The following is a 26573-nucleotide window of genomic DNA, read 5'->3' as shown; positions in this document are numbered from 1 at the left end:
TGAAGGGAGCGAGGGAGGAGGAGGTGGAATATTTTTGTTGTAACTACATGAACATGAAAGTCCAAGGTCGGGGGATTCATCACTCTGATGTTACTGTCCCTTTTCCTCATCCTGCTCTTGCTGCTGCTCTTCCTCCCTCCTGAACTTCATCAACACATTTTTTCCTGTATCCTCTTGAACTTAGCATGGCCCGAATTTCTCATGTTAAATAGAGCAGGGTGTTCTTGGAGTTTTTGATACAGGTGCCAACACAATATCTGAACTTTAATGTAGATACCAAAAAGATGCATTTTTTGATGCCTCACTTTGAAGAACATATAATAAGTATTTTGACAAACCTTCTTTTTTGTATTACAAAACGAGGCAAACTTAATGCATCAGTGTTTGATTTTGTCTCCACACAAAACAGCCATAAAAGAATGTTTGCCTAAACACAAAATATTATTTAAATCAACAAATATCTTATCACAGAAGGCTGAGAATATGATCAAGCATTCAGTATATGGCAGTTTTCAATACTCGCTTTATTAACCTTTTGGTTGGTACTAAGGTTGTTTTATATTTGTTAAATCTAATGATTATTTCCTGGATGGATTTTTATTTATCCTTTGGTCCAAAAAACAAGATAACTTATGGAAAAGTCGGACTCTGATCAACAGTCAGAGACCCAAAGATAAACAGTTTTACCATAATGTTAGATAAGGAAAAGTGACAGTTTCTCACATCAGATGTTTGGCATTTTTGCTCGACTTAAATGTTTAATCGTTTTTTAAAATAGTTAGACAATTCATTTTTAATTGTTATATGAACTTGACATCGCACTGAGTAAATTTGTCTGCCAAATAAATAAACTACATGCAAATATAGTCCTGTGTCCTTGCACTAGACACATTTTCCTTAATATTATTTGGAAGATAAAACAGTAAAACAAAATATACAGGAACAAATAAGGTCATGATGGTTTTACTGTACCCATTCCTGCAGCTTGTGTTCTTTTGTGTGGTCAGCCTGCAGTGTATTTCCATATGCTGATACAGTTTATGGCTCTGCCTGCACTCATCTCTCTTTACGATCATGTGAAGGCACAGGGCAGCAGTTTTGTGTGGAAAAAGTACAGTATATTTTTGTGTATGTGCGTTTGCATATGACTTTGTTTGTGTGTCAGGGTGACCTTGCTGGCATCCTGGCTATCTTTGTGGAGGATGCTGACTGGGAGAATTGAGCCTCACTGGGGGAGGGAGAGACGGGAGACGTGACACGCTGCTGAATTAAACACGCAACAGAGATACATGCAAGCAAATAGAAGCATCAGCTAGACAAGAAATATGCAAAAATAATTAAATGTCCTCCTCTGACCAGTGAGGCTAAAGATGAATTATATCATGCTAATACACTTTAGTGAAAGAAGAGAGAGTACTGACACTGTACACATCAGCCACAAAAGCCTGTGTGTGTTTTTGTGTGTTTGTCTTTCTCAGTTTCTCTTCTTCAGTGAGTGTGAGATTTCTCTCTGATATCTGAATGAAAAGGGTCATTCACTTCCCGACACAAACAGCCAATACAACACCGAGCCTTACAATAACACTCTCTCTCCTTCTCCCCTGATGCTTCCCACACTCTCTTCTCCATTTTTTTTCTTGTCCCTCCATCTTTCTTCTTCTCTTCCCTGCCTCTTGTATCGAGCTTATACTGTAGTCTGACATCATCCCCAGGCTTTGTTACACCCTGTTTGTATTTGCGTGTGTGTGTGTGTGTGTGTGCAGCTAAGGTTTCCAGACGCAGCATTTTTTTTAGAGGGGGGGACAGGAGATTGGACCCCTGGCCTCTTGACCCTGAAAACTGACATACACAGGGGCACCCACGTACACAACAGCAGGCTGTATTTCAGCCAGTGTCCCATGTGAGGGTCTGTGAATGTGGGAGGAAGAAATAGAATGATAAAAAAAAAATTTCAGATGAATGAATTGTGTTTTTGAAGGTGTAAAGGTATAGCAATATAGCCTAAATTCAGAGTTGACTGTGATGTGTATGGGGTTGTCTATTATGGTGATATAACATAAAATGTGGGCTCGGAAGAGGGGTTTTGTGTGCACAGGGGTGATGAAATGCTTGATAATGATGTGGGACACAGTAGAAATATTTTGGTTGTAAATGAAATGCAAATATATCAGGTAACCGTTTTCTTAGTTCTAATGAGTTTATAACTTTCTGGTTTCAAAGAAAGTAGGTCTAGCTTGTACTTTTTGTGGCATGTGGTACAACTACAGTTAAAACCCTTCTGTCAAAATGAAGTCGATTATAGGCGTCACTGCTGCCAGAGATTGGTGGCTTTAGGTGCACCGGTCTCGCTGTCAGTGGTTTGAGTGTTAAGTGGTGCAGCTCAGCACACACATGTTGGTCTCTTCTGCCCCACAGTGGCTGCATCACACTCTTTACTACAAGAGACATGTGGTTGCTAAATTTCCTCTTTAGCCTCTTGTTGCTTTAAATTCTCTTTGACTTTGTTCCCTTTTTCCTTCTATCAATCAAGGTTTGTCACTTTCATTTTTTATTTATTCCCCTTTTGGAGATGCAGTGTTCATATCAAAGCTTTTTTGTTGTTTTTGTTTTGGGATAGACATTGTGATATGATTCATGATTAGTGGAAAAAACTATTAAAATCATGTTGATGAGATTTCAAGATTTGACAGGCCAGGATATCTCTGCAATACCACAATACTAAAAATTACAGCTTCTTGCTATTTGGTCATTGCACTTAAACATTTGCTATTTTGACTTTATTTTGTTTAATTGTGCAGCCCCAGTACAGAGGTAATTTTAGGACAGACGGGACTCAGGGTGATGTAGTTCTGTTGCAATTGGAAATCACTAACTGAGCATCAATGTGCCTCAGTGGTGGAAAGCACCGGATAAACAGCTGGCATCAGGATCACATCCACATGACCTCATGTTATCTGGTAATTACAGTGCTTAGGAAGTGAGTAATAGGAAAGAATGCCATTACTGCCCTCTTCATACATCCACCAGGAAAGACTTTATTAATTCTGTGTGAAACACTACATCATTATTTTCTTAATGCATCACTGCATGCTTCATCAAAATGAGTTGAAAATGGGCTCAAACTGCAGCATGTAGCGCTTAAATGAACACATCAGTCAGCGAAGTCTGGAGCTGAGGTTTCTCATCTGACGGCAGTGAAATGTTGTCAGATTGATCGTGGTTGTGTTTTGTTGTGTCTGGGGTTGCTAGGACTAAAATGTCGGTGGCTTTTTAGAGCCGAGTTGATAACTCGACCACAGACACACACATTCATGCACAAACACACACACGCAATTCTCTGCAAGGTGAGAATAACTCTAGGACCCCCTGCCTTCTTGTCTGCAGCCTGAATCATGCTGAATCACGCTGCAATGTCTGTGTCTAACATGTGAGCGCACACACACACACACACACACACACACACACACACACACACACACACACACACACACACACACACACACCTTGGTTGGATCACCCCCTCTGTCTGAAGCTTTTGAACACGCCATCACAGTCAGCAGACATCATTCAAAGATAGTCGCTCATAAATATCACAGCCAGGATGCATTGCTCACTCATAGCAACAGAGGTAAACACATAACACACACGCACATGCACACACACTCCTCCCTAACACAAAAGTGCACACAGCGTCCTCATAACGCGGCCAACATGTGCACACACTGAAAGGACGATCACTTCCAAATGCAACATTCAATGAAATAAATAAAAATTGGGGCATTATGCTCATATACTAAAATATCAAAAAGTTTTAACATGCTCAAATAGAAATACTGTACACACACACACAGACAGGAAGAAGAGCATATTGGTATCTCCCATGTGGTTTCCTTCAGAGAGTATGAGGCAACCACACAACAGACACACACACACATTCACATTTCCGTCTGTTTGGTCCCATTTCATTTATTTACCAGTCTTCCAACGGTGCACTGAGCAACGGCTACAGTCTGGTGGCTTGTTTCAGGGGAATGGAATTCACTGTGAGAGTGTCAGAGAGCGAGCGAGATTGAGAGAGAGTTAGAAAGAGAGAGAGAGAGTCATGGGGAGAGAGGGAGGGCGCCTGAATGGAGAGAAGAACTCAGAGAAGTTATTGGCTACAGTAGTTATGTCCTGAGTGTAGAGAGATGCTGGAGAAAGGACCGGAGGATTGTTCTTGATTCACGAGAGAAGAAGTGAAAGAAGAAGAAGGATCCTCATGATTCTGTTGAATGACATTTGACATTCTGTTTAAAATTTCTCTTTCATGGATACCACAAGTTTTGAGTCTTTGCCTGAAAGCCTGCAGTTGGTTGAGATGCGGTAACTTTTTATTTTTGGGTCAGACTTTGGACTTTATTCTTGTGGAGCTACCTGAAGTTTTGCCAGAGTTTGAGAAGCAGAGCAACAGTTAGTGAGTCAAGATGGACTTTCTAACGGACCCGTCAGTCATAACACCCATCCTGGTAGTGACTTTTCACTTCTTGACAGCAGCTGGATTTTGGTTTTACCGTCGCCGGCGGCGCCGGACACCCGTTTTAAACTGTAACGGTAAACTGTAACTTTTAATGTTTCTGTCCAGCCAGCAGTTGGAGCGAAGGATAGGCAAAACATTTATCTCCCTGTTTAGTTTTTATTGCGCGTCTCTTCTCTGTCTCTACTCTACCCGCTATAATTGATCTCTTTTTTGTAAAGGGAACAGAAAGATTTAACTTTAGCTCCATGTGCTTCCTGTTTAGGCTCCACCCCTTCTGCTGTGTCATTTTTGTACAGGACAACTTCACTTATCTGTCATGTCATTGCTTTATTTAAACTAGTGCTCCTAGCATTCGGCTCAGCGCCTGCATGGTTTCAAATAGGCTTTTGAAATAGTTTTAAGTTGTTAGCATGATGCTAAAGCTTTTGTAGCATGCAGCAGTACCTACTGTACATATTCCTATTTTAGTCTGAGTGGAATGTAAAGCAGCTTGTTCTGTAAAGAGCATATAGGTTCCTCCTGTTTCACCTCCCGTTAGAATGAGTAACAGATTTCATACGAGTCATTCTGTGCTGCAGGACTTGCTGTATCTCATCTTCTCCTACTGCATGAGTAAGTGGAGCAAAGTCTTCCATATTTGGCTCTTTGTAGAGAAAGGCTGTTATATTTCATGGCCTATTGAATCATATAGTCACAGCCATGTAATTCAACCTGGAGACTTCAGGCTGCTTACGTGGCCAGCTATGTCTTGTTTTTATAACTACATGCTCTACAGCAAACAACGAGCTTCTGTGCTGCCAGTAAGCTGCTAAGTTTAGTCATGTGTCTAAATATTCATAGCTAATTGTAAACACTGAGGTAACACCAAGGTTTTGCAGCATGAAACAAATTCCAGCTGGATTTCGTAGTTACAGTAGGTTTAGTGCTAATGCTCAGTTAAAGCCTGATGCAAATATTCATTATGTAACAGCCTTTTGTATTTAAATCATTTTGATATGATGTTTATACTTTAAATCTAGTGGCTCCTAATATTAGAAAAACTGAGCTGAAATTTAGCTCAGTCCTTATCGATAGATGAGGCATTTGGTTTGGGACATGAGTCTAATTTTGCCTGAATGCAACGATTGGTTTAGATTCACCAGGGGAGAAATATCTGGCATGACATAACAGTGAAGATCGATGCAGTTGATCAATACTGAGAGAGCAGCGGATGCAACCGTGATGGTAAGAGAGACAAGGGGGCACTTAATGGGAGAAAATGTCAAGGCAAAGAGCCCCAAGGAGGCCGGATATTTTTGAGGGAGAATGACGAGAAACCTGGGAAATGACCAAAAAGATGAAATGACTCTTTCTGAAATTTCTCCTCCCTAAGTCCTTTGTTTTCTCTCACCCTCTCTTTCTACCTGGAAGAGTGTAAAAACATGGCGACAGCCACTTCTTCTTTATAAAGATTTCATCATCCTTTAAGCACCAAAACCCTGCAGGAAGTTGCATTAAGCAAAAGTTACGTTAGAATATAAATGTGCTACTGCTATGTAGTTCTTCTATTTTCTTTTACTAAACAGGAGCTTACATGTTGTCCACTTGTATGGTCAGTTGAGGGTGCTGTACCCATAAGGCTTCACTTACGGATTATGAAGCTCGGCCGCTGTTGGTGCCTGTCCAGCATCCTGGACAAGTTTATGACGTTGTTTGCATTTGTGTGTGTTCTTGTTGGTTATGATGTTTCCATTTAAGGTGGATTCAAATACAGCCTCATATAGTTGATTAGAAACCGTTAAATGTGCGTGTCTCTCTGTGTCCATGTGAATGATTTTGAAACCAGAGTGAGGCATCATACTTACTCAAGCGTCAAACTTGACTTTCATGTTTACTCGCTTGTTTGATCGTGTCTCCAGGTTGTAGAGGAGCTAGTGCGACACAGATGTGTGTGTGTGTGTGTGTGTGTGTGTGTGTGTGTGTGTGTGTGTGTGTGTGTGTGTGTGTGTGTGTGTGTGTGTGTGTGTGTGTGTGTGTGTGTGTGTGTGTGTGTGTGTGTGTGTGTGTGTGGTCACATTGCGTGATGCTGTGGTCCTAAGCTTATTTTACTCATCACAGGAAACCAAGCCTGTCACAGTGGTAGGCCAAGCATGCTAGGGTGTGTGTGGGTGGGTGTGCAGTGTTATACATGAGCATAATGTGGTTTGAGTTGACACGTTATGTAGATTATGGTGGTTTACACTTTCTGCGAAATTGCCAAGCCTGGCTCTCTAAGTTTAGTTTCAACATTTTTTAAATTTCCAATATAGAAATTAGTGGTTGTAGATGTAGTGGTTGTACTTTTTGTATTAAACTCCATTAGATTAGCGAGAAAGAACAAAAATCCATTACAAAATGGTCATAAAAATTGACTTAAATGAAAGCAAGTAGAGGCCAGATGTGGTTTGATGTGGTGACCACTGAACAAGACAGATGATGTCTTTGTTTAGCTGTGGATCATTTGTAAAACCACACTGACCCTTCAGTTATTAATGTAGATACCTGCCTTTGTTGTGGGTTCTGCTTTGTGTCTTTGGTCATTTCAGGCTAGCTTAACAAGAGAGAAAGCTTGTTTCATTTAAGCCCCCAGGTGTCTCTCTTCTTTTGCCACAGGAGGGCAGATTGAATCTAATCTGATGACGGGACTAACTATGCTAACTGGACACCTGGTTAGTGTGCAAATGGGACATATTAGCTACCAAGCAGAGAGAGAAAGAGAAAGTTTGGATATTTAAGATTAAAACGACTTTTGAAAGCAAATCTCTGCTGGAAACTTGGTCTCCTCCGGTCAGCTGATTTGCAGATCTAGAGTGAGCTTGTTCTGCTCTAGAAACAATTAGCATTCAATGTTGGTAGCTCAGACAGAAAAATGGGATAAAAAGCTGAAGGAAAGAAAGAATGACTTGGAAAAAAACGAGGGATGGAGGCTGCTGCCAGCCTTTGAGTGTCACCAGAGAGGAGGAGAGGGAGGAGGAGGAGGCGGATAAATAAACCCTGGGAGCCAGCCTGGATGAAAGAGAAACTGAAAAAGAAAGGGAAAGTGAAAGAAGAGAAAATAACTTGATGGACTAAAAAAAAAAAGAGGAAAAGAAGGACACTCAAACGTCCCTCCCACTTTTAATTTCAATTGAATCAGAAGAGGAGAAAGACAGAACACCGGAAGTCGATGGAACAGACACGGAGAGAGGGAGATTAGAGGTGATAACGGGAGAAGGAGGGAGCGAGGGATAAGCATGCCGCATGGTATTAGAGACATAAGCTCTGTCTGGTATTTTTAGTGTGGATGGTCCCTTAGAGATGGAAAGAGGAGAGATTCACTGTGAAGGCACGGAGGAGAGGACGACTCTGATGGCAACAGGGAGCAAAGAGGAAGAGGACCTGGAGGAAGGCGGGTTGGAAATAAAGGAGTGAGGTCGCAGGCAGAGGAAACGGAGGGAGAGACGGAGAAGGAGGAGGAGCTTGCGTTACTCTGTCTGAGCTTGTTGTGACTGTAAGAGTGTGTGAGTCACTGTCCCGCCTGGTACAGTGTGTAGCTACACAGAGCGCACCTGCTGTAAGAGTCAGAAGCTGCTGTCATGTCTTTGCTCTCTTGATGTCCATCCTTATTACCTGACTCGGAAAGAAGGTCACATGACCTTCTGAAGACTCAGCGGTCATAGCTGAGCTTTCAGTCTGTGCAGACTCACTGCTTCCACGCCGCTGATTCTTGTCTCTGTTTATTTATATATTTATTTTTTGAAACATGACAGAGCAGAAATTATTCAGTACTGCGTTGGCGCTGTCCCGGGCATCTGAGCTATTTTGAGAGACAGTGCTGAACAAGAAAGAAGAAGAGTTCAGGCTGTCAGCTGTGAGAGGAGGCAGGCAGTGAATTTTTCTTTCCACGATTGGAGGATGTGTTCCGCACCAGGCAGTATAAGCTAAAGGCTGCAAGAGGCCTTGTATTCACTGCTGACTGCTTATTGTCTCTGCCTGAAAAGCACGAGTCTGGACTGAGGCCAGAATATGACCAAGGCTCTTCTTCATTATGTGTGTGCTCGCCATCTCCCATCCCTGTTGTACACACACGTCACACATGCACAAATGAGATGAATGACTCTGCTTTGGCAGGTTTTCCTCTCTATATTAAATTAAACAACGTCACAAGTCCGCCAGGTCTTTCTTCAGACTGAAATCCATCTCAGCCCAAGGCACAGCCTCTCCCTGTATTTTCTTCAAGAGCCAGGAGCAGAAAAGCCTCAGAGCTGTTGACTCTTTTACAAAAGAGAGGCTGGAAAGTTTGTGTTAGCCTCTTAAGGAAAGGAAACATGAGAAAATAGTAAAGGCATGGCAATAAAGGAAATGGAGTTATCAGGGAGCTGCTGCATCTGGCTTTTGTCAGCTTGAACACAAAGAGTGCATGTTTGCATAGTGTGGCAGAACAAACTTGCATTTTTTGGATGCTTTTGTATTTTTGTGGCATGTAAAGAGGACTCAAGAGTGGATTACATCATGTCTGGGATTTGAAGTGCTTTTTAAGAACCTTGCTGCAAGATACACAACTTACTTGAGCTCCTTCGAACAACATTATCATTCCTCCTTTCTTCTACTCTTTGACAAAACAGAAAACCGCTTCTAAATATGGATTTACTCACATCTACTGTCCTCTAGTGAGTCAACTGAACAAGAAAATAGAAAATAAAAAAAAGGAAATTGGCCCTCTGGATCGCACGTGTCAGCATGGAGAGTTGCTTACCTACGCAGAGAGAGGGAGAGCAGTTGTAGCAAGAACACAGAGAAAGGATAAACAGAGCAGGCACCCCTGCAGCTCTGCGGAGCCACTGTCAGCTGCAGTCTGAGGACAGACCGTCTGTTGTGGCCTGGAAACAGAGAGCGAGCGAGCAAGAGAACAAGTGGCAGAGAGAGAGAGAGTGCCACTGCCTGGTGAGGAAGTAGAACTGAGTGAACAGAGAGGGAGGGAGGAAAGGAGGCTGTCCTTTTTCGACTGAGAGTGAGGAGCTGACGTTGACTTTGACACACACGTGTGAGAGCAACGGCTGGCGGGGAAAGAGTGTGAGGGACAGAGGGAGCAGGCCGACCGGGAGAGGCTGACATGGCAGCTACCACGAGGAGAGAGGGAACGGGTGAACCACAGAGACATTAAACCGAGAGAGGAGCAGAGACGCTGTTTGAGAAACTGGTAGTACCTGCTGGTGCTCTCCGGTGGCTCACACTCTCATCAGGATACGTGGAGGCAGCTTGTTGCCAGACACGTCTTACTGCTATAATTATCTGACTTCTGTCTTGGATTATGCACCGCTAGCACCAAATGCAGCTCTGATTAGTGGAGGTGGAAAGCGTACGAGCTGTGGAAGATGTGGCCCGACTACAGGAATGAATGCCATCTCAACGCTCACCTGTACTCGCTCATGTGCTGTGCAGGTCAGTGTGTGTCCCTGTGTCCCTGTGTGCGTGTCGATGCCCATAGTGTAGCTGTGCAGTGTTTGCAGTTGTTGTTTACATGCTGTCAGAGGCTCCTGCCAGCACGTGTTTCACTGAGCGTTTGAACAGTTCCTGTTTGTGCACGTACCGTTGACAACAGTTATGCTAAAGGTGGTCTCTATTAATCATTGTCGGTCTCAGGGCAAAAGGTGAGACATGGTGTGAGTTTGTGATTTGTTGTGTTTGGACAGCGTGGAAGGGGGTGTGTACAGCTTAACAATGCCCTCCTCTGTAGATAATTGAGTGCCTTTCCGTGGCTGTCACTCGCATACCTCGACTCTGCTCATGCCTTTGGTTTTAGTTTTGGTTTTGTAAAAATAATCAAGTGTAAGATCACATACGATCGATTTACGCCTTGATTACCACACCTTCAGATCAGTCATCACAGGCTCAGTGATGACTGTTTAGCACAGTGTGGTTGACTGATTAACACGCCTGTGTGACCTAATAACATCTAAAAGCCTGAGTGTTTCCTCTGGGCTAACTAGCTCAGCTTCCCCGGCTGGTTTTGGAAGCAAGGCGTGTTATAGTGGTGAAACTATTTTGCAAGAGCATGTTGAAATATGTGTTCTCAGCCTGGGGGCTTGCCCTTTATGTAAACTCCTCAGTGTCTCATACTGTATGTGCATAGTATGTGTGTGTTATGCAGTGCTGAGATTGACCTTGAGTTTTATCCAGTTGAGATATTTGACCTACTAAATCCTAAATCGAATTCCCCCTCTGGAAATCCTTTCTACTTTTGGAGCTTGACTGTTGAAAGAGTCAGGGCTGTTTAGCTGCTCTGTGGCAGTCTGTGAGCGTTTATGTGTGCATGTGTGTTTGTTTAGGTGTGGGTGAGCGAGACAGAAAAGATAGCAAGATGTTTGAAGGAGGAAGTGATACCACCTCTCTCTCTTCCATGACTGCTCTCCCTCATGGCTTCACCATAGCAACTGATAAACAGCTGGCAGGAAGGGAGGTACCTGTAGTCAGCTGCACTCTGATTGGCTGGAAGAAAATCTGTTTGACAAACTGGAGGGAAAATATTCTGCTGTCTTTGAGCTGCTGAGTGTGTGTGAATGCTTCAGATTTTCACTGAAATGTAATAATTAGTACAGTTATGTCTTATTTGGCTGCAAGTATTTTTCTGAATGACCAAACTATGTAAAATAAAAATGTCAGGAAAAAGTGAAAATAACTGTCACAAATTCCTTAAGCCCACCGTGACTCCTTCAGAAGTCTTATTCTGTGTGACAAAAAGATATTCAGTTTACTATCACAATATACTAGAAAAACAACAAATCCTCACCTATAGGAATCAGAGGCCAGATAATATTTGGCATTTTTGCTTTGCTATTTGACTCAAACAATTTATTGGTTATCAAAATAGTTGCTGATTATTTTATGTACTTTTTTGTAATGTTGGAGCTCTAGTGCTAGTGATATTTAGCCAGACAAGGAAAGGAAAACTAGCTAACCTGTATCACTTGAAAGGATGTTTAACTATCCCTCCAGAAGGAAGTTAGATATTTAACTGAATGGCAGGAACAGCATCTGTGTTTTCTCCCAGAAAGACTGATACGAGCACAGAGAGGCTGGATAGGAAGTTAGTGTGGAGGATGAGGAGGTGGTAGTGGTGATGGGGGAACGATAACACAGTTGTGGCTCAGCATCAGGCTCTATTCCTGGCCTGGCTGCCTCACTCCTCTGGCCTGTGGAGGACGCAGGCTGGAGCTCTGCCTGCTGCAGATCACACTTCAGTTAGAGACTGTGGACACTGAGAGAAAGGTCAGACCTTTAGACAGTGAACAGACTAAATACTGAGGGATCTCTCAGAGTAGAAACAAAACATGCAGGTGGCTTTTTAACAAGTTAACAGCGGGAAAAGTTTGTTTTTCTCGAGCTTTATCAGAATCTCAGTTTACTCAGGATGAAGTCATCCGAGTAGGACATGATAAAGAAAGCTGCTTGACACTTTACAAGCGGTCACGTTTGTAGATATAGAGGTTTATTATCAACATGACCTCGGCTTGTTGTCCGTTAACTGCATTGCTTCGCCACTCTGAGCTGGATATGCATCTGTGTGTGTGTGTGTGTGTGTGTGTGACCGCATCATCTACACAAATTAGTAGAATAATCACGCCTGTTGCACCACCCATGCTGGATTTGGATTATGTTATTAACCTCCCTCCTCTCTCTTTGTTTCTGTTTCCTTTAGATGAGCGGGACAGGGTGCAGAAGAAAACCTTCACAAAATGGGTCAACAAGCATCTCATCAAGGTAAGTGTCAAGAGTTCAGTTGGTTTGATATGTGCCTGTTTAAGCTTAGTGTAAGTGCTTGTAGGGTTTTTAAGGGTTATTTTGTATTGAATGTTGAAGATTTGGTCTTAAATTTTAACTCTTTAAGTCATCTTCAATAGAAATACAGTTTTAAACTTAACCACATCACCTCACACCAAACACAGATCGAACAAACTACAGAACTTCATTTTGAAACAAAGTCCTACAATCCTCCATTATATGAGTCTCATGGGGCTTGATATATTTTATGTCACAAAATTAATGTTTTTAAAAGTATATATTTAAAAATCAAAGACGTGAGAAGTCTCAGGTCATGAAGGAGCTGCACTGTAGGTCTTTCATCTAGCGGGAGCACAATAATAGCTTCAGAAAACGCCTAGCTGTCCTAATAACCTGGTTGGTATCAATTTTATTGCTTGACTCCTTCCTACTGCTGCTTTATAAGAAGCACATTAAAAAAATCTGTCTTACATTTCTACTCTCTCGATCTTCTTCGTCAGCCTCAGGAGTTCCTACAGGTAATTATTAGCATATTTTATAGCAGAATATGAGCTTCATAAAGGTTTTAAGATTTATATTTGTAATGCAGACCCTCCGCTCTGTCCCTTCTCTCCTGCTTTCTGGCATAAAATTAGAAAAATACCATACCTGCTGATCTGTTTCCTCCTCATCCACTTCACTGAGCTGCAACAGGGAGGTTTCATCAATCCTGTCTGCACTGATTACTTTTAATGTGTCTGAGCAGCAGACGATGAGCATCTGTCAATAGATGAGCATCTGTCCTGTTCACTCTATCACTGCTGGTAATGGCTCTGAAGTTACAGCTTGTTAAACGGTTTCCGTCTGTCCGGCAGTGTTCACACTTTAATCATGTTTAGCAGCGAAAGCAAAGTGGTGGATAAAGTAAATGTGAGTTGTAAATGAATATTTCATTGCAGTTGTGAATGTAAAGTGTTTACTTGAATGCAGATATTAAATTATTGATTTGCAGACTGTCTTTGTCTAGGCAGGATTCTGCTTGTTGCATTTGAAGGCATCAATAAAGAAACAAATGAAGGAATTAGTTTTGACAAGCAGCTGCAAAGTAAATAAAATCTGCAGTTCTTTCTGTCCCAGTAAAGGAAATGATGCATGTTAATAACAGACTGCAGTCAAGCATCAGTTCAAATGTTGCTTCAAGTGGAGGACATTGATTGCTTTCCCTTAAGATAATGAACGGAAAGGGAAGCATTGATTTATTGTAGCTATTTGGAAACAGTGTCTCCTTTTATAGGTCACAGACAGCTGTCTTTGCTGCCTACATGTGTGCATACTGTCACATCTGTCACATACACATGCCATTTCTATCACATTCACAAGGTACAGTATGTATCCCATGTGTCACACACACACAGGCGGTAAGGACACTGAGGAGAGGAGAATGCAAGGTATTTCTGTCACATGACCGGGGAACGAAGCGTCTGTCTGACCCCATAACTGTGGAGCGACTGTCGTCACAGTGTCCAGCCTGTGAATGTAACTCTATATCAGCTGCCACTGCCAGACCCACCACTGACTGTAAATGTAGGTCAGAGATGGAGAGTGGGAGCAGCAGCAGGAGAGACGGGATGACTTTTAAATTCAGTGCCTATTTATTTGTAATAGGATTGTTCTGTTTTGATGCTTTTGTGTGACCAGAGCTGAGACCAAGAAATAAAATGGCAACTATTTTGATAATTGATAAATCGTTTAAAGTCATTTCTCAAGTAAAACTAAAGTTTATGACTGTTGGTTGGACCAAACAGTCAAACATGGACTTTATGAAAATGTAACTTTTTTTATCCCTCTGTATTTTTTAGGCGAAATAATAAATGGATTCCCCTGTTTTGTTTCATTTTAGGTGGAATATTTTTGTGTTGTACATCATTAGTCAGATAAAATCAAACAGTAGGGAATTGTGGATGATTAAAATAATCCATATTCTTTGTTGCACCCCTAGCTGAGAGTGAGAGAAATGGCTGGATTTGAAATGTTTCAAAATGAAATTAGAAAAAGTTAGAAACCACTTTAAACTGCCCACAGTAACAGACCTGTTCCAAAAAGAGAAAACTAAAGCAAGACAAGAGTAGGACGGGAGGAACAACCCAGACAGTGGCTCCAGGCAGCGTAATGCACCATGAACAACTGCTGTTCTCTTACACTTCATTTTATTCAACCACACATCCTCATACAGACGCACACTGCCAGCCATTACATTAGCACAGAGGTCATCCAGAGTTAGAGGGTTGTTTTTTATTACAGAGAGTGCTGTGATTTACTGTCGTAGTGAGATGGAAGGAACAGTGGAAGGAGATGAGGATGGCATGAAGACATGGATAACATACAAAAGAAGAGAAACACCTCATGTTTCATCTGTTGAAATATCTGCTGCAGAGGAAATACTTCGAACAGCGATTCTGTCCCAACATTGTGTTCTTGAATAGAGAGTGCTGTGAAATAGTTCTGCGTACTACATCATGTATTGACTCTCAGCCAAGACTGTTGATTCTACAAACCTCCACCCTATTAGCAGGGATTTAGAGACAAACACAGAGAAAAACAGGACTAAAGCTCAGGAGGAGAAAAGATTAGTTAAGAAAGACAGAATAGAAAAATAAGCTCCTGAGACAAAGAGAGGAGACATTAAAGAAAAGAGAGACAGAACAGAGAGTTAGACAAAAACAGACAGGTGACATCATCGCTCCTTGTTTCCCGTTTGCTCTGTGTCATGTGTGATATGCTTTTGACTGCTCAGGTGTGAAGGGTGTTAACAAGTGTATATGTGTGTGTACAATGCAAATAGAGGCCAGTATAAACACTGGCCTCCCAGCTGCCTGCTGGCATGCAGTGACACACGTTGACCCAGCAGGCTGTTGACACAGTGAGCACAAATCCGGTAGTTGTGGATTAAGAAGTTAGGAGGAGACAAGAGGTTTGTCACAAAGATGAAGAGCTGTGAGCTGTTACTGTAGCTCAGTGGGCTAACAAGATGTTCAATTTACCACATGCAGTCTGTCTCATGTTGTAGATTAAATGAGCTGCACGGCAATCGGGCTTGAGACAACAAACGCATCAGCAAATGTTGCTGTCAGCTGACATCCAAAATTAATCATGCAAGTCGAGCACTGTTTGTTAAACAAGAACTCACAAGTTCTTATGTTATTTTCCTTCTTATTCTAGTAAGGCTGCACAACTAATCTAAACATAATCGAAATCGTAAAATTGTCAAGTGCAAAATCCAAATCAAAACAGCTTTATAATAAAGCAAGTAATGCTGCCCTGGCCCACAAATCTTGTTTACCAGATGTAAGAAAATGTCACGTCATCACAATTTTAATAGTTTTTTCAATGAGAATGAAAATTGTTATACACATATGATCATTCCAATCATTCATGCAGGAAAACTTGGAAATAAATGGATGAGACAAATGATTTTGTTGCAAAATAGTCATAGGCTAGTTTTGGAAATATTTGGTGTGCAATATGGTGTGCAAGCGTCAACCTTTCCGCCTCAGAACAGGGTGAAATGTTGTGTGTAATTTTTAACATTTTTAACACATGACCTATTTGGGGTTTTAGATGTTTGGTTTGAATGACATTACCAGCAGCACTTCCTTAATGCATTGAGATAGTTGCCATGATTCATTCTGCCACCCAGCAATAGTTGTCAAACCCTATTTATCCAATATGTGACTAATGAAATATTGGACGCTTTTTGAGCTGATTAAAGGTGTTAAAATGATCCCGATATTTAGTCTGACCCAGATTAGTGTTCAGTGCAGCAGTAGAGTGCAGTTCTGTTGCCCAGGTGCTGTCAGCTCGCCTGTGGTCCTTAACATTACCTCTGCTGTAGTGCTGAAGGCATCTGACAGCTGCCGTCACTTCACATCAGACACAGCTGGCTGTGTGCGACACATCTCCTAAGACCCACACATACGCACAAAAAACAAATCTACACATCCAGCTGGGTGGCAGAGAGCAATTTCACATACAGTGACTTTGCAGCACAGCAGTGAGTATCACACACTAGTGTCTACTGTAAACTTAGTTTTGATGTCTTGTGTCATGCAAGGGGACTTTCTGATGGGACATCTTTGGGCTGCCATGGAAACAAACAAATATAAAGATAAAAATGTCCCTTGATAGGCAGCTTGTTTGGCCCTGTGGTTTGATGCAGTAGTGATGCACGAAACCGCTTAGAACAAAGAAAAGAAAATTATTTTAAACATTGTTCCGGGTTTGGTCCATACTCTACTGCACAAATACTGCAAGCCTGTAAGTTTATCGTTTACCTCATACTGGATGCACCTAATCATCATCATTTATTAGAAGAACTATCATTTTGATAAGGATTTGTTGTTGGTGGTCAAACTACCAAGTAAGGAGCAATTATTACAGGAAACCAGTGACACTGTCCAGATAAATTACTGGAAATTAGTAGAACGGGATTTTTCGGGGGTTTTGGTTTCGTTTCAGATCAGAGGGTGGGCTTCCAGTAAGAGAGAGAATCCACTCATTCAGGCCAACTTGGAACAGTGGGCCTGCTCTGACACACTGAGACACAATTAGACAGAAAACTGCACCTCATTTCCAGTCAGTGTTGAATACACCATCTCTTCCTGTCGTCTAATTAACACTTGTGCCATCAGCTCCCTTCTAAAACAGCTGATGTCAACCTTCGATGGAGAGAAAGAGGCAGCAACAGAAGGGCGAGATTTGACACAGATGAGCGAGGGAGAGAAAAATAGATGGGGAAAGTAAGAAAAGAGGTTATTGAGGACAAGTGGAGGGATGTTGTTACTTTTGTAGCTGCAGTCAAAGATAATTTTAGCTCTGACCTCAACTCAAGAGAAGCTTTATGTTCTGACTCAAAGAAGCAAAAGAGCATCTTTTTTAAAGAAGCATAATGACAGTTGTTTCATTTTAATTTATATTATTAAATTCATAATTTACAGAGTGAAGACCTCCCCTGTTTACTCTCTCTGTCTACTCATGTGACTGTCTTGCCCTCTTCTGGTGTAATGTGGTAGCACAGTTTTTTTTGTCCTGAGGCCAGGACTGCAGCAAAACTTTTATCAGTGCAGGTGCAGCGTGAAACGGGAAAATCACTGTAATGCGGGTAGACATGTGCCCTTGGTTGCCTCGGTGGATCTGCATTTTTGGAGCAACAATTTTGAAGCACTTTGTGTGGAAATGTTTGACCTTTGTTGCGTGCCAACTCCCTTCTGCTGCTTTCCAATGAAGAAAAATAACTCATTTACAAAAGAAAAGCTTTTCCTTTGCTAACGCTTGATGTGCTGTGCATTTCTGCAGCTACTATATGGTACCTATTGTTTTTCTTTGACAAACTGCTGAAGTAGAAAGTAGCTTAGATAGAAGCGACCCAGAAAGTGACCCGTTTGCATTAAAGGCATCATACAGTATGTTTGCATTTGTATTTCATAATTCATTGTTGTTTTTTACCTTTTTATTTCTGATTCTCCTTTTATGTAAGAGAGCCGGTGCAGAGGTGAAGTTTCTCGTCATCATCTAGTTGAATGCAATTATACATTTCAAACTTAAGTCCTTTGATTCACACAAAAGATGGAGAAACTACGACGTGATAAACACTATTTCACAGCATCTCCGTCTGTCTCACTGACTGTCCCACTTTCTGCCAAAAAAAGCACTGATGCCGATCAGGCTGCTGAGTCACAGTTTCAGCAGCGGTCGCCAGCAGTGACAACCCGCCCCCACCCCAATCATAGTGAAGGGGATGTCATGGCAACAGAGACGAGAGGCCACAGCTGGTGCTTCGTCTCTGTTGGCCCGGCAACCGCTGTCAGCAGCCCTGTCAGATGTGGGGCAATTGGGATGCAGATGTCAGCAGTGTTGAGTCAACACAGGGATGATTAGAGTGTGGAATTAACTTTTTTTCTCTCTCTGTGCGTTTCTCCCTTTCCACTCCTCATTCCTCCTCCTTCCCCCGGCCTTCTCCCTTCCTTTTTCGCCTCCTTCATTCCCTTTCTCAGGTGAGGAAGCACATCACAGACCTGTACGAGGACCTGAGAGATGGACACAACCTGATCTCCTTGCTCGAGGTCCTCTCTGGAGTCACCCTGGTATGGATTTATATTTCTCTCTCACACACTCACCTGCACAAACACAGGACTATTGTGTCATTTATTATCACGCTGTAAGATTTTCCATCACAGACTCCTCCTCTGCTCCATTACACACCCTGTCGTCCCCAGTTCAAAGCTCCATAGTCTCAGATGAAACTTTTCCAGCTTGAAGGTGACTCTCTGCTCCAGGCTGACACACTATTGATGGCAAAGTTGAACAACCTGGCATTTTATCACCAGCATGTCAGGAACAGAATTGCATCAGTTTGAGCTCCAGCGTCCTGACTCATGCCAACACGATGATGTAAGAGTCTTAGTCCTAATTCTGACAGACAGGCAGGCCACCACGTGACGCAGGCTGGTTTAGTGGCAGACAGGTAGACTAACAGAGACAGACTGCTGACTCTTGTCTACTTAGGTGCACACACTGCTTCTTTCTGACACTGTCACCTTCATGAACAATGATCTGTGTGTGAGAGTCAGACTGACTTTGTGTTTAGGTGTTAATTTTTTATTTTCAGTTACGGTATATTTGTCCCTCCTTTGATCTGCTCCCACCCTCTTTTATTCTGTCCTCTGTCTCATACTACATCTCTTCTTCCTCTTCCTCTCTCTTTCTGTCTCCCATTTCCCACCCTTCTGTTACCATAGCAACAGAAGAGCGGCCCTTCATTGAAAAGGGCATACGCCTCGCGGGCCCCTCCTCTCATCTTGCTGGGAGTGGAGGATGAGGAGGAGGAAGGAGCTCAGGGAGTATGTTCGAATCAAACCCTCTCCCCCCTCCACTGCTCACTGTGTCACTTCTGACCTTTGACCCTTCAGCTTTACCCTCTGGCCCATAGGTGGAGCTGTGGGGCTGCATGAGAGTGCTGTGCCACTGATCTCTGACCAGCATACGGGCTGTACATGACACCATACAATGCTGTGTTACCGTGTGACACGACAGGCAATCATTTCTGTTGGGTGACAGCATCATAACAAATGTTTTGATGTTTATTTATTTTCTGAAGTTTTAAGTGTGTGTTCCTCTACAAACAGACAGAAATGTTAAAGTTCACCAGCTTTCAAAAACAACTTGTCTTTTAGTTCCTGAAAAGTTTGCTCCATAAAGATTTGAAGTTTTCACCCAACAATGCTCTACAACTATTTTGCATGTATTGCGCGATAAAATGTAGCTTAAATATCATCATACACACAGTTAGACACACCTTTTGAAAATGCAATCTAATACAACAGCTCAGCCATGAATTCTACCTTTACAACATTCAGTTCTGATTGACACTGTCACAGAGGTAGTGATGTAACTTTACATGTATTATTCAGTAGTGTTGAATCGGACTGCATTATATTGAGAGGTGTTTCTAATGTTTTGTCCACCCGTATATAAGCCTGAGGGGGGAGAATAATAGAAGCACATTTTAATGTAATGCAGTCCAGTACAACACATCACTAACACAACCTTGAATAATAAACATATAGTTGAATTAATCCCTTTCTGTCAGTGTCAGCAAAAACTGGACATCATAATCTTCCTAAATGTAGAATTTGTAATGAATCTGTTGTTGTTGTATTGTATTACATTGCAGTAAATCTTACCTAATAAAGCAGCCAGGGAGTGAACACTTGAAGGTTTTTGCAACAGAATTTACTGTTTTGAGATGCTATGATGTTTGACTAATAATGGCCACATATTGACTTCCGATTGATTGTTAGACCCATTAAGACATTCAGTTATCCAGTAGAGTGGGCTAACAACAGTGCACGTGGAGGAAAACATGAATTGGCACAAACTGTGTGTCTGTTCACAGAATGTAAACAAATTAAAAGCTTACACCCATAAACACATACACCACCATCTCTCCTCTCCTCTCCTCTCCTCTCCTCTCCTCTCCTCTCCTCTCCTCAGTATTTTTTGATGTGATGACTAATCCTGAGTGAACCTTCTCTTTACCAGCACAGTGTGAACCCACATCTGCATCCTGCACTCATGTTTTCTTTGCAGCAAGCGTGTGTTTGGGATGTTTTTATGTGTGTGTGTGTGTGTGTGTGTTTTCTCTCTTTCTTTCTCTTACACTAAACCTTTCTTCCCTCTAAACTGTAAACTGGGTGTCTGTTTATGAAAATTCAATGTCGAATCAATAAAATGAGGAAAACGGTGTGATATGAAGTTTGCATTTTTCATTTTAAAGAAGCATGGTTTGGGTCTCATGTGCTCCTGAGTTCTGGCATGTCTTTAACAGCTCCTGTTGAAGACAGCGCCCCCTTGAGGACCATGTCTTGTCAATACAACCATGCTGAGTTTTTACTTCACTGCACTGTGGATTGAATTCAGCTTTATTTGCTCACTCACTGCTGCCTCTTGCGTTTGTATCACTAAAAACTACTGAGTTGAAAATCATTACTTGACTTTCCTTATAATTTTTTCTCATTTCTTTTCTTTCCAGCCCAGAGAAAAAGGGCGAATGAGATTTCATCGACTACAGAATGTCCAAATAGCGCTGGACTTCCTCAAACAGAGACAGGTACGCACACAGACAAAGTAACATAACATGGGTATTCATATCATATGCTTCAGTGTCCAGAATGACGTGGAGCGCAAACAATATGAGTAATAACAACATAAATCCTTTGGTTGTGTCTCGTCAAAAAGCACTCTTAACTGTATATCTTCATGAAGCATCTGATGGTCTCCCTTCTTAGTTTGGCTGTTGTATTTACATGCTTGAATAGGATCATATTTCTCTGTTGCCTGCCAACAAGAGCCTGCAAGCAAGCAGCTTATTAACAGAGTAAACAGTTGACAGTTTTGCTTATTTATAATCCCATGAGATGAGTCAGAGGAGTCAAAACAAATATTGTTCCAGACCTTTGGCTGTAATCTGTGAATTAAGACAAACGTGATGGAAGTTTGTGCTTTTTATCGACTTACTTTGTGTATTACCCACAAGGATTTTGGATAATTAGAAATATATAATATTATAAGTATTATTCCAGTCTGGCGTGTACCCATGCTGTAGTTCAGTGGTACTATATCCATAAATATGACAATGACAGAATGCATGACAAATTTTGGTCATGAGTTTCATGCACTGTAATTAAACATCTACAATCAAACATCCTATCAGCTGGGGGACAATTAGATTAAAAGATTTTATCAAATGGGGGTCTGTTGTGTAATTTGTGTCAGTTTAGGGGTCCTTGTTGTGAAAAAGCACTTTGCTGTGTTAGGTTTTCCAGGTATTAGGAATTGCTCACTATAACAGTCATGTCAGCATCTGTCAGCATAAGTTGCTGTGAATAAACAGCTTTATCTAGTTTAAAGTTCCTGGTTCTTATTTTTAATCCTGTGCAGCAAATTCTACAAAGTCTGCAAATGAGTGATCGCAAATACTTTCCATCCTCAGACGGGGCTGTTTCAGCCTTTTGGTGCAGTGGACAGAGCTGCATTTTCTTGTAACGTTCATCCTCTAAATCTATATAAATGTACCAAACATTTTACTGAATATGTCTAAACTTGGCTGAGAGAGAGATGGCTGTTCTCAAACAGTAGCACCTTATTGTACATCCTTCCTGTATCTGCAGTGTTGGGCAGATGCTGCATCTTTCATTGTTCACTCTCGCCTGCTCTTGCTGTCATGAATTAATCTCTTACACATTTACTCTGCACTTCTTCGTTTACTTAAACTGCAGCTCTTTCTCTCACTTAAGACACCTCATGTATGTCTTATATACCTCTCAGGAACACATCTTTCTTAAATTGTGTCTCTCTGGTTTCGTTCCTTGGAGACATCAGTGGCGGAGGACTGACCTCTTGTTCCTCTGAATCCTCTCTGAGTTTCATTGCAGGCCTAATTAGACAGCCTTGGTGGCTGGTTAAGCCCAAGCTACAAGATATAACGAGGTCTCAGAGAGTCTCTTACGCATAATGGGTCTGATATTTGGAGTAGAGTTAATTTTTCATCCTTAACATGCAGAAATGAAGACGACTTGTGTGTTTTCTTCTCATTTGTCCATTTTGGTGCTTTTGATAGTATGATAGTGACTAAAACTGAATTCTTTGCTTGTATTTTGTCAGGAAACTAAACAAAAAATTTTATATTTCCCCTTTTCGTAGGTCAAACTTGTGAACATAAGGAATGATGACATCACAGACGGGAACCCCAAGCTGACGTTAGGTCTCATCTGGACCATCATCCTTCACTTCCAGGTCTGTGCGCTTCACATGCTGTTCTGTAGCTTCTGGCTATGTGTTTCCTGTGTTGGACTCAATTAATGTTTATTTCAGTCAAACCAGCATGTACATATCTTCTCGAATTCTTCATTGGAAGCTTAATGGGCAGCTGAAGGTTCTTATATCCAGCTCTTAATGAAATAATACCTCTAATTGATAATATAATAATTGAGTTATGTCCCAGATCATTACTGCTGCGATACAATCTGGTTTTTAAATGGATTGAAATGGAAACAAATTGCTCCAAATGTGGACTGTATTTCATGGCATCTCTGTTCAGCTGTTGGCATTACAGTTATTATCACTGCCAGGACGAGCTGAGCTCTGTATGTATGTGTGTGTGTGTGTCTGTGTTGGCAAACCAGTGTTAACTTATGCAATAGAGGAGGTTGCTTTTTGCACTACTGACTGGAAAACAGAAAGTGTGTTTGTGTATGTTCATGTTCCTTGGTGGAATCGCTGAGCAAGAAGCGCTCTTGAATCTTAAGTGTTTCCTGCCAATGTTATGGTTTACTTCACAGTCTACAGTGAGAATGTACAGACAGCTGCTCTCATTGAGGACAGAGAAACCTGCAGACTTCTGTGTTGGTGTTCTGAGTCTGTGTTATAAAACCACCTCTGAGTGGGCCCTTACAAGAAGTCATCCTTAAAAACGTCACATGAGGACACTGGCTTCAATTTGGCTGTTGGACAGCTCAGGCATAAAGAGAGCACACACAGGGAACAACATGTTCAATCTCTAGGCTTTCATTCAAACCCTGATCCTGGATTTACAGTTTGTTCCTGTATATCAGGCATACACGTCTTTTACTGAAATCGTCCCTTTAAAACCATGTCGCCTGAGGGCTTGTGGTACTCCATGGTGAATAAATCCTTGTTAACTCAGGATGTTGGCAGCTTTGGAGTTGGTCCAGGAGTTGGTGTGCAAGGACTGCACCATGTGGACTCTGATTATCTGACAAGACATATACCGTACTGTACCATCCATATGGATCAGGGGTTAAACTCCAGTTGTATACAAACTCTGGGTATAAGTTATGAACAGATTAGCAGTTGCTAGATGCACGTAACGATTTTGTTTTAAGGTTTTGTGGCTTAAAACTAACGACAACTATTTATGATTCTTAAAATAAAGTAAAAAGTAAAAGTGCTACACAATAAAAGAAGAAAGAAAAGCTTGTCAGAGACTTAGATGGCTTTCAGCAAAGTTCTAAATGAAGAAAAATGTCTGAATACTGTGTTAATAAAACTAGGGAATAAGTGTTGTCATAAGTGCAGTGTGTTTAGTCTGGAGAGTCAGTCATTTGAACGGTTGTGTTTTCTTTCTGATGCTTGTGTTGAGCAATTGCCAATAAATGTTCCTGGATGGCTGTAGCCTGCAGACAGTGTTGTTCTCTGTTGAAATCATTACAGCGAGACTCACATCACCGCTGGGTCCGAGTCGCGCGTGACAGCTATGTAACAGACAAAAGCAACTTAATAGCAAGGCTTTTAAAAATGACCAAAACTTCCTCAGCTTCTCATTTTCTCCCGTATTATTTGTTGCTGGAACAGACTGCTTTTTAGTCCCATTGATTTCCGATACGGTCATGAACCAGTTGTAGTTGCAACGGTTGACCACTAGACCATGCTGCGATGTGACCCTCAGCAAGGTGACACTGCCAGCTGGTTGCTATGGAAACAGTAGTGCACGACACCCTGGCAACCATTTCAGTGGGCATGACTCAGCAGAACATCATGTTACAGAGAGAGAGAGATGGAGGGAAGACGTGTTGCAGGAGGAAGACGTGAGGACTAGCCCAAAGTTAATAGGCGGGAAGAGGGCTGAAACAAGCTGCACGAGTTCTGGGGGAAGAAATTAAGGATGGAAAAAGAATAAGTGGAAAGAGGGGATTGGCCCGCAGAGCAGCAAATAGTTTTAGAGTTTCCAGAGTTCACTGAGTTCAGGAGATGACGACAGTTTTACATTAGAGCTGCAGTGAGAAAACTCCCATCACACAGAGCTCTGTGTCCCTGGAGTGGGTTGTGGTTCAATGATTATTACTGGAAATGCATGGTGCTGTATCAGCAACATGTGCCACAAATGTTTCTATATTCAATGTCGTCTCTTGTATGCATAGTAACACGGCAAAAACACTATAATCTTATATCCTCAAGGTTAAATTAATCTCCTTTAACGGTGACACATTTTCAATTACTTTTTATTAAAATCTCATCGTTGAAAATCTTTGAAAACAACTGTCAGTGCAATACACAATAATGTTAGAGAAAATTAGAGTAATAGTGAAAGATGCATGTTATTACTGTGTATTGAACACCTTGTGTTTAGTCACATCTCTCAGTTATGCAGTGTATTACAGCAGAACGCTGCAGAGTTAATCCTGCAGCCACTGTAGTTTTATTTGCTGTGTTTTATTCAGAGTCAATGTGACACAAATATCCACTGTTACTGAAATATGTGACCCAAATCAGTGGAGAAATCTATAATTTCCACATTAGTCCTACCAGCCGCTGTGGTCTGATGATCATGACGATGAAGAAGTAATTTCTGGAAACAAGCCTGCAGGTCTTTGTGACCAGGACGTGTATGTGCCAAAGAGTGACTCAGCACATCAGCTAATTATAGCAACTCACTCAGTGAGCTATCATTTTTCATTTGGGTTATAACTGTTGTTAGTCATTATTTCACTGGCCCATCAAGTTACAGATGAGGTGGCTGCTCAGTGTTACATCACTCCGTCAGCTGGCTCTGACAACCTGCCTCCTCAGCAATCCTGCTGAAGCCGAAGAGCTTTAAACACAGGTTTTTTTCTCCATATACCTCCTGCAGATATAGTGAAAACACCAATCTTTTCTGCAGGATGGTGACAGTAGCTTTCGTTTTAATGCTGCTTGTGAAATCATGCAGAAAGCTTTCTAGCACCTTTTCCAAGTCCACTGTTCAAAATATAACAATGTTTTGATTAATATCATTAATAATTTTACATTTTCATCATAATTGGGGATCACACCTGAATGCCGGTAGTGTAAATGTCTAAGAGTACTATAGCTGTGGTTATTATGTGTTTTCACCCACTCCCTATAATAGAAATTCATCAATCTTATTGTCATTAATTGTTCAACTACTCCCTATTTGAACATGACTGTAGTTACTCAGTCAAACCGCTAGGTGGCACCAGCTAGCTCAGTATATTTATCCCAGTGTGAGACGTCCCTGTTTGTGGGCCCTCCTCCTGTTGCACTGTGTCTGACTGCGATTGGATAAACTAGCTGTACGTCACTGCTAATTACTTGTGATTTCATTTCTGAGCTGGTGAAGAAATTCATCACTGTTTCTCTGAGCTGCTTCAAGGCAGAATCAGCTGGTGGGGTCACTTTATTGCTGTTGTTCCTTGTAGTAATTTAACCCTGTATTGCATCAATCGATCACCATCCATGTCGGTCAAAACTGATTTAGTGTAGACTATTGCAGATGCCCACTTTAAAGTAATTCAATTCCTTTAAGTGAATGTTGTTTTCCACTGTACCACTGTGGCAAGAAGGTGCAGGTGTTTAAGCATACATCCAGTGCTTAGATAGCTCCTAACTTAAGCTTGTTTAGACATATGATGTCACAGTCAAACCATTAAGCTAATGAATGTACCTGTAAATATTGCTTACAAAAGTTGATGTACAATGACTTTATTTTCAGTCGTTTGTCATCACTTGTTTAATCTTGTTAAGTAATATAAATCAATTAGAGGTCTTTGAGTTCATTATACTTCTACTGTTCATATTCTGTCATGTTAGTTGGGGGAAGCAATACCTTCCGGAAAATGGCATAATAAGTTGTTGGCTGTTCTTTATGTGGACACAGCATTGCAGCACTCAAGCCAGAAATATCTACATGCAGCACCATAGTGAAGTGCGTTTTTTTTCTCAAGGT

General features: G+C 41.6%; 1 protein-coding gene across 9 annotated transcripts in view; it reads left to right on the top strand.

Annotated features, from left to right (window-relative positions):
• LOC311272731 (microtubule-actin cross-linking factor 1-like) overlaps positions 1 to 26573 on the top strand; it is a 225858-nt gene that overhangs the window by 82403 nt on the left and 116882 nt on the right. For 8 of the 9 annotated variants that reach the window (XM_084379322.1, XM_084379319.1, XM_084379316.1 and 5 more), the window contains exons 3-6: positions 12213 to 12274; positions 18325 to 18414; positions 20862 to 20939; positions 22532 to 22624. In XM_084379322.1, the coding sequence (XP_084235448.1) occupies positions 12213 to 12274; positions 18325 to 18414; positions 20862 to 20939; positions 22532 to 22624 (323 nt within the window). Of the gene's footprint in view, positions 1 to 9873; positions 9956 to 12212; positions 12275 to 18324; positions 18415 to 20861; positions 20940 to 22531; positions 22625 to 26573 lie in introns of those variants that run through there. The other variant, XM_084379321.1, reaches the window with a different exon arrangement.

The sequence above is a fragment of the Pagrus pagrus genome (genome assembly GCF_965226575.1).
Source record: "Pagrus pagrus genome assembly, chromosome: 17".
NCBI lineage: Eukaryota > Metazoa > Chordata > Actinopteri > Spariformes > Sparidae > Pagrus > Pagrus pagrus.
Note: the sequence above shows the minus strand (reverse complement) of the source record. Positions and strands in the feature narration are given on the sequence as shown.